The sequence below is a fragment of the Montipora capricornis genome, chromosome 7 (assembly GCF_036669925.1).
Source record: "Montipora capricornis isolate CH-2021 chromosome 7, ASM3666992v2, whole genome shotgun sequence".
NCBI lineage: Eukaryota > Metazoa > Cnidaria > Anthozoa > Scleractinia > Acroporidae > Montipora > Montipora capricornis.
The window spans coordinates 23,641,398-23,650,053 of NC_090889.1; the positions used below are offsets into that span (position 1 = coordinate 23,641,398).

The 8,656-nt window shown below is 38.2% G+C and overlaps 2 protein-coding genes across 2 annotated transcripts in view; both read right to left on the bottom strand.

The window, feature by feature from the left end:
• Window positions 1–702: 702 nt before the first annotated feature.
• On the bottom strand, window positions 703–6,361 carry LOC138056494 (archaemetzincin-2-like). Its single transcript, XM_068902309.1, has 3 exons — window positions 5,980–6,361; window positions 3,134–3,471; window positions 703–1,259 (listed from the first exon to the last, which is right to left on the bottom strand). Exons 1-3 carry the CDS (start codon window positions 6,335–6,337, stop codon window positions 993–995), a joined length of 963 nt encoding a protein of 320 aa, XP_068758410.1. The 5' UTR covers window positions 6,338–6,361; the 3' UTR covers window positions 703–992.
• Window positions 6,362–6,736: 375 nt separating this feature from the next.
• LOC138056495 (mediator of RNA polymerase II transcription subunit 20-like) overlaps window positions 6,737–8,656 on the bottom strand; it is a 6,117-nt gene continuing 4,197 nt past the window's right edge. The window contains exons 4-5 of the mRNA XM_068902312.1: window positions 8,010–8,099; window positions 6,737–7,266 (exon numbers count right to left, since the gene is read on the bottom strand). Coding sequence (XP_068758413.1) covers window positions 7,048–7,266; window positions 8,010–8,099 — 309 coding nt within the window. The 3' untranslated portion in view covers window positions 6,737–7,047. The remainder of the gene's footprint in view (window positions 7,267–8,009; window positions 8,100–8,656) is intronic.

Here is an 8,656-nt window from a genome sequence, read left to right on the forward strand (position 1 = left end):
AGTAAGTACGTAAGTAGGTAGGTAGGTAGGTAGGTAGGTAGGTAGGTAGGTAGGTAGGTAGGTAGGTAGGTAGGTAGGTAGGTAAGTAAGTAAGTAAGTAAGAAAGAAAGAAAGAAAGAAAGAAAGAAAGAAAGAAAGACAACTTTAACGATAGCGTCATTTGACTACAACTACCAGAATTCATTTTGTTTTTCTTTTTACTGGGTTGCCATATGGCAATTAAGTCGAAAAACGAGTAGCATTTCTCCGATTTTTTTCCTCTGTCGGAAATCGGAAAAGTTGCGCAATAGGGTCTTTTCTGTCACTCCCCTGCTCAGTAGTGTCTTTGTGCCTTGAGTCTTCTGTGCCTATGTTTGGTAGGTTTCAGGGGGCAGTAGAAATGAGTAGATTCAGGTAGATTTTATCATGTGTACACGTCAGTTTTAAGAATAAATAAAATTATAAGTAAGTAAGTAAGTAAGTAAGTAAGTAAGTAGGTAAGTAGGTAAGTAGGTAAGTAGGTAAGTAAGTAGGTAAGTAGGTAAGTAAGTGAGTAAGTAAGTAAGTACGTAAGTACGTAAGTACGTAGGTAGGTAGGTAGATAGGTAGGTAGGTAGGTAGGTAGGTAGGTAGGTAGGTAAGTAAGTAAGTAAGTAAGTAAGTAAGAAAGAAAGAAAGAAAGACAACTTTCATGATAGCGTCATTTGACTACAACTACCAGAATTCATTTTGTTTTTCTTTTTACTGGGTTGCCATATGGCAATCAAGTCGAAAAACGAGTAGCATTTCCCCGATTTTTTTCCTCTGTCGGAAATCGGAAAAGTTGCGCAATAGGGTCTTTTCTGTCACTCCCCTGCTCAGTATTGTCTTTGTGCCTTGAGTCTTCTGCGCCTATGTTTGGTAGGTTTCAGGGGGCAGTAGAAATAAGTAGATTCAGGTAGATTTTATCATGTGTACACGTCAGTTTTAAGAATGAATAAAATTACAAATTATTTATAACAAGGCCAAAATGATCAGGGAAATCTTTGAATTGCTTCCTCAAGCCACTTGCAAGCGTTTTCAAAGTTGTCATCAGTAATTGACCAGCAAAACCCCAGCAAAGCTTCATAACGTTCTTTCAGCCGAAAACCAAGACATGCCTGTAATTTGTGGAGGCATACTGGACAGCAAAACATTGGGCGAATGTTAGACTCCTCAAGACTGTTGCTTCCATTCATAGCACAAGAAAAATAAATACAATGTTTGAGGCAAAACAGATGACTGATTTCATGTGCCATCACCTGAAAAAGAAAAAGTAAATAAAACAACGTATTAATCAAGAGATGCATCTAGCTTACTTAGCTTTCCACGCAGACGTGCTTAGGGCTTCGTCATGCATTCTTCCCATGATGAAGCCATAAGGAATTGCCTGCGTGGGAGGCTACATCTAGCTGCGATGACTTGGGAATACAAATAAAAATCCAAGAGCTCTCTCCCCAAGTTAGCAAAAGTGACGTCAGTCAGACCTACGACATTGTAATTACTAACTTAAGCTATTAAGGGCCCACAGACAGATTTTTTGCGCGTTGCTAAGGAAGTGAAATGTTACTTCCGGTAACTGACGTCATCATATCATGAGCTGACAAGAAAACCCACTCACAAGCAAAAGTCACTGCACAAACTGTTGTTTTCATCGAAGGTTTTTCCTCACCCTTCCTCGCGGTCGTTCTCAGATAAACTGCGCATGCGTGAACGAGCTGACTTCCGGTTTGAGAAAAAAGCTAAATTTCCAGCGGTTTTAAATTGAATTAAATTTTTTTTACATGGCACGTTTCACCCCCAAATACAGAATATAGCTAAGCGTTGATTTTTTTAAATCATCTTTTTTGAAAAAGTTATAGGTATTTCAGTATTGTTTATATCTTTAAAAAGAACAATTTTCAAAATAAAAAGAAAACCATGCTTGGCTGGATGCAAAAACGAATGCAAATTATCGAACCATCGATTAAATACCCCAATTGCGTAGCACGGAGACAAAGTTAGAGTTTTCTTTTATTGGTCAGATGACCATGGGCGTGGTATGATGACGTCATATTTAGGGTCATTGACCAAAATAATGCCAAATTCTCTCAAATTACTTATTAATAACCATTACATCCTTAGCAACATACCCCCAAAAATATGTCAGTGAGCCCTTAAACCCTGTACTGGCCCCCACTGGCAAGTAAAATCATGTGGCATAAGACAGGGTACAATCTGTAAGTGTTACTTTTAGGAGGCAATGGGTTAAAGTTGAAGAGAGAGGGGAGAAGCTAAGTTGATGTACTAGAGTTTGTTAACCCATTGACTAACAGGAGTGAGATTTGATAGATTTTACTATGTCTAACACCAGACAATAATTTTACTCGTCAATGGGTCAGGCAGTTCAGAAGTCAATGGGTTAATTTGTGAAGATGTTTATCAAAATTGGTTCGCATCTCAGTATAATTAATGCACTTAAATTATGAATCGCATTTCTCTATATAAAAGTAAAAATAGGGCAAGGAAAGCTGAGAAAAAACCCAGAGCTGCAAGAGCACTCTTTTTCTGGCACATAGTCTGTCCCCCAACCATCACCATTAAGGCAAGTTTTCGTACGCCAGGAAAATCTCAGACAGTCAGGGGTTTTAGTGTTTCCCAACCACTGAAAACTAGTGGTGTTTGAAAAACTAGAGAGGTGCTGAAACACAGTTTTTGAACACAAGCAAAATACTTCTTCCTTTTAATGATATCAAAAATCTGAACTTGGTTAGATCTAAGATGGGAGCAGTCACTGATTGAAAGGTGTCAGAAACACTACAACTAGAAATCACCGATTTGTGGACTAACCCAGAAATTTGGACAGTTTCTATTTTTCCAACACACTCCAGATTTCTGCAATGGTTGGCAAGCACTCTCTACATTTAAAATTTTAAACATGTACCATGAATGCTCAGGAAACAGGTTTCACTTGGCACCAATCCTCTAAATTGTTTCTGCGACCACTGACAACTAGTACTTCGCCTCCTCTTTTAACATAAATTGGTAAAGACTTCTGGCAAAGTCCCAATACCTTGGGAAATCTAAGACAGCTGAGAAACAGTAAACGTCCTGATCATCTGGGATTTTTCTGAGAAATGAAAGCTAGTCGTGATACCTTACAACTTCTCCACAGTACAAGAGAACTTGTACAAGATTCAGATGCCTTGGATTCAGATTTCGACTTTTTCAAGTAGAACATTGGGTCATATCTTGCAAAGCTAAACACTCCAACACCAGCACGGTAATTTGCTTGGCCAAACACAAAGTTATAACTTTCATTTGGATAAAGGTCAATCATTGTGATGCCAACAACACAGAAAGCATCCTTTGGCCAGTGGGATTGGAAATATTTGTATACATCAGGGATGTGAAGTTGGAGATGTCCACTCTTCATGCGAGTTTTACATTTGAGGTTTTGTATGGAGACAGAAGGTAAAACATCAACTTGGAAACCTGAAAATATTTTCAAAAACATGGAGTCAGAGAGAGATCATTATCAAGATTTTAAATAATTTTTAAAAAACTTGCAACGTTGTGAAATGTTGACGAGACTTGATGTTACTTGAAAAACAATTTATAAAATAATTAGGATAGTACTCACACTCTCATTGGTCAAAAGATGTGTTTAGATGAGAGTAAACACGGCTGTGACATCACACAAATTTTGATTGGTTATAATTATGTGTTGTCAGACGCATGTTTTGATTGGGTGGCAGGAATTTATAAGAGGGTTTATCAAGAAAATCTGCTTCAATTCAAATTTTCCTTCATTTGTCAAATTATTTTTGAGAAATATTTTATGCAAACCCTCAACTGTGTCTCGAGTTTGCATAGCTAGTCTAATTCTTTCAACTCCCCCTCGTGTTCAGATGATGCTATGTACAAACAGGGTAAAAGTCCGCTATTGCTTAAATATAGATTGCATTGGATACAAGTGTGAACAAATCAAGAAAAATAATTGGTAAAGTAAATCAAGTCACAAATAAAAAAACAAGGAAAGACTACGAGAGTCCTACAAGGAACATTTAATTGCACTAGAACTGTTACCCCTTTGTTACTATCTGGAAACTAGAAGCTTGATCTTCTTTTATAAAGCTTTGAATGGTATTTACACACGATTATGTTACTTTTGTTGCTCACGGAAAAACAAGAAATTGTAATGGTTTGCTACCTAGATGTTTTGTATTTCTTTTTTTTTCCTCTTTTGTTTTGTAATTTTGTAGTCAATCCAACAAAGTTGTTAAAACAGAAAATGACGATTTTACGACTTTATGATGAATTCCAGAGCCTACAAGATTTTTGTTCTTTTAAACTGGCGACAAGCAAGTCTTGACTTCTATAGCATATATCAGGACGTATAGAAAACATGGACCCCAAGTTCATGGACCACCCCTGAAAAGAACCGCAAGGAGGTACCAAGATCCTGTTTTGTGGGCATGGCATGAAATTTTTTTCACACCTAAGAAGTACCAAATTATGGGCTTTAATTAGACAAAATTAAAAATTAGATAATTGTTAAATGCCTCCTGTCATAATTCTTCAGCTCCAAGGTAAAGCTAAGCTCCCGCTGTGGACCCTTTGAGGCTGAACCCCCTAAGAGGTACCAAAACCGCTTTTACCCATAAAAGGTACAACCAGCACCCCCGTCCTTTTTATATGGTAGCCCCTTCCCTTGGGTGGACCACCTGTGGACTCGATCCATGGACTACCCCTGTGGACCCTCATTTTACAAAGTTACAAGTAGAAAAATCTTTAGATGAAAGAGGGAAGTGGTCCTCACACCTATCTGGACAATTCACTGCGTCTTTCAATTACATGCAGACTCTTAAATTCAAAGGTCAACCGACAAATGCGTTTTTCGCTACCATCAATCAAATGGTCGGCAGCTCCTCCCAGCTTCTGACTATGTTGACCGAACTGGGCTCAACGATGTGATTTGATTACAGCGCGCTCGACAGTAGTCGGATGTTCGGAGGAGCCGCCGAACATTAGATTGATGGTAGCGAAAGATGCATTTGTCGGTTGACCTTTGAATTTAAAGAGTCCGCATGTTGTTGAAAGGCGTAGTAAGCAATTGTCTCTTTATAAACACCTGAAACAGGCTTCAACAGGATTTGAACCCATGATCTCTGTGATGCTGGTGCAATGCTCTGCCAACTGAGCTTTGAAGTCACTCAGTTGGAAGCAGGTCAATTTGTTGGGATCATTTGTTCCGGTGAAGGACTCGATGAATGAAATGAACTTGTATATGAAAAGCGGGTTACAGATGAATCCCTTTGGAGCCACCAAATAAGTACCGGTAGTATAAGTGTCAGTCTATAACAGGCAATTTCTCAAATCAAGCTGCCCTTGGAGCGAACAACAGTCCTGTATTCCTGTCACAGCATTTTCACAGACCACGATTTATTTTTGGATTGAATTCCCCGCAAACGAGACTCCTGCGGGAGCCTGATGACCAATCACAAGAAACTAACTTGACATCGTAGCGTCACCTAACCGGAATTGCCTTTGTTTTTTTGCAGAAAAAGTAGTCTAAAATTAGATTGTACACGGGCTTCTGGTCTGTAAAAGACCATGACACAGGCTTAGTATGGGAGTTGTTCGCTCGTATACTAGTCATGGACTCCTGCTTAAATTTTCCAGATAAGTGCAAGTATCACTCCTCTCTTTCGTCTAAAGATTTTTCTGCTTGTAAAACGTATTGAATTTACAAAACGAGGGGTGGTCCACAGGGGTAGTCCATGGACCGGGTCCACAGGGGTGGTCCATGTTTTGTATACGTGACATAATTATTATATCATACATATTTGCTGGGAGATCAACACAAGACCTCATAAATCAAAGTCGAACTGAAATAAGCTTGCGCATTTTGTTTGTACAACGAAATAGCTGTACGATTAATGAACCAGTCCACAGTTTAACAGATATGATCGCATGGGTGGAAATTCAAAATAATTATACCACTGAAGAATATATATATCGCTGCAAAACGATGTAGTAGCGACAAGAAACTTTCTTTCTTGCCACGTTCATCCACTTTTACTTCAGAATCTGTCCATTCATCGCCAAGAGGAACAAGATAAATTTGTTTCTTCTGTTTTCTTGAAGGTGGGATGGTAGCTTGGAAAAAATTCATCCATGAATTGTGTGATTGACCGGATTCTGGATGTACCGTTAACCATGAATCTTCGTCTGGAGTTGGAAGTGCTGGAAACAGTTTTTTATCTTTTAACCCCTTCTTAAGGAAGGTTCTTTCTTCCTTAGAAAGCTGCTTTAAATCCCCGAGATCGTACGAAGTTGCTAGCAACGCAGCCGCCATCTTTGAATATACACTGTATATATCAACGCACATTTGGGATGTCACGTAAAATCGTCACGCAATATGCTGTTGTAACGCAGGTTGATAAAGAAGCTTGGTGACGGTGTCTGACATCTGCAGACTGTAGACTGCAGACAAATAGCGCTGATAAACAGTATTTAAGTCTAAACACCCATTTCAAATAGCGCTGATAAACAGTATTAAGTCTAACAACCTATTTTAAAACGGTTAGCTTTCAATAATGTGAAAGCTAACCGTTTTACAATGGGTTCTTAGACTTAAATACTGCTTATCAGCGCTATTTTGTCTGCAGTCTGCAGTCTGCAAATGTCAGACACCGGCTTGGTGAGGGGTTTGTAAATGGTGAACACAGCTCGCTAGAGATAGTGAACTGAAGTATTTTCAAAGAAAAAATAATTTTATTAACCAGCAAGCTCCTCATATTACGTAGAAAACAACTCAATCTGTTTTACTCTTTTCATTTTACTATTTATGATACAGACTGCAATTGTTATAATATTATACATACAATGTAATTGAACAAGAAATCTACTCTTGGTTGTTTTAAAACTAGCCTGTGTGACATATGTATCTCTGGTAGTCACTCCTCTACGTCCGAAAGTGACTTTTACTTTAAGGCATTGAGAAGTACTACAAGCTAGGGAAGCTCTTATAAGAGTTATTAAATGCAGCAATTAGTTCTAACCAATTCACTGTGATAAAGAGCCAGATGATCCCATAGATTTTCTGTATGTGTTGAATACTTCAATGTACTGTAGTATTGTATCCGAAGGACAAAACACTTCCGTGTTTTTGTTGCTGCATTTTGGAGGCGGAGGAATTGCAAAAGATTCATCCATGAAGCTGACCAGGAATTCACTTATCAAACCCCAGCACTGTGCCACATCATTGCAGGGCTGATATTCCAGCTGAAACACATTTAAGCAATGCTTCCGTCATGATCAATAAAGCAAGGTTTTGTAAAAGTATTGGGAGGTTTTTAATTGAGGGTCTAACACCATGGTTTCAATAAGTACGGACAGCTGACAAAAAACAACATCTACCACACTCAGAGATATTGGCTCCTTTTTTCCCCCAAATTGACATAGTTAACAATAATGAAATAACCCATCTTTCAAACCAAAGATTAATTTAAGTCTTTGGACAATGGCATCATGACGATGACTAAATAAACATGATCATCAATTTTGCTTTTGGAATGAGACGTTTGGGAGCATTCTTATAAAATGGGGTACCCAAGCCAAGGAGCTGGCTTGGCTACTCAGACATGTACCCAGGATTTTTATGTGACATCCAGGTTATAAAAATTACTAATGTAAAAAGTTAGATATTGCCAAAATATAAGTCATATAATGCATGTCCAGTGGAAGACTGGCCTTGGCTAAACTGGTAGTATTTGTAATACTCATGTAAACCTTCTTTAAATGGAGTTATTACATTAAATTTTATTACATTACATTATATCAAAAAAGCTATAAGTCAGCCAACACAGGAACCCTGCCAGTGGTCAAAAAAATCATCCCTTGTAGGATGAATGAATTTTTAAGGTGGTGAAAAGGTCTCTTTAAGCCAGTTACACGTAAATTAGCTACAGCTGTAGCTGCTGCCACAACACATCTCCATATCCCTTAGACGTAAATGATGCTTTTACCTCTACAACTAGTCCTTTAAAACTTGGTCCTGCAGATACTTGGCCAAACTTAAGAACAAAATCTCCATACTCATAGCACTGACCTTTGGCCTGAAACAAAAATTATTCTAGAACTGAAAACAAAGTGACAGCAGCTTCCCATCCCATGAACCCTTTCATTGACAGTATGAAAACTGATACTTAACATAATTTATTCCATGGAGCTTTGTCAAAGACAAATTATAGAGTTTGTACCCCAAGCCTCTTAGTAGTTGATGTGTTTGGAAGCAAGTTTGGGAAGGCAAAACAAAAGTTCTATTCCCTTGGAACTCAAAATGGTTGCCATGTGAAAAAGGCCCATACATACATACTGTAGGTCCCATCATACGAGCAGATTTCTTACATTTAGTTTGTCCACAAAGCTGGTAAACACCATGTACATGTATATTAATAATGGTAATTGAACTGAGTGGAGTGCAATTTGGTCTGAAATCATACACTGTATGCGTGATTTCAAAATCGAAAAAATCACACTGCTGAGAGCCAACCAGATTGCAAGGATCACTAGTGATTTCTAAATGGAGTAATAAAGGCTGAAATAAGTGTAACCAAAATGTGAAAGCAATAAAACTTGTCAAAATCAACCTAACACCGAAGTTTTGCTTACA

Excerpts from the sequence above, each read along its gene's own strand:
- LOC138056494 (XM_068902309.1), bottom strand. The coding sequence starts at position 6,337 with ATGGCGGCTGCGTTGCTAGCAACTTCGTACGATCTCGGGGATTTAAAG. Across the intron at positions 3,472-5,979 it reads GATATATATATTCTTCAGTG|GTTTCCAAGTTGATGTTTTA; the intron begins GTATAATTATTT and ends AAATATTTTCAG. Across the intron at positions 1,260-3,133 it reads TACTGTGGAGAAGTTGTAAG|GTGATGGCACATGAAATCAG; the intron begins GTATCACGACTA and ends TTTCTTTTTCAG.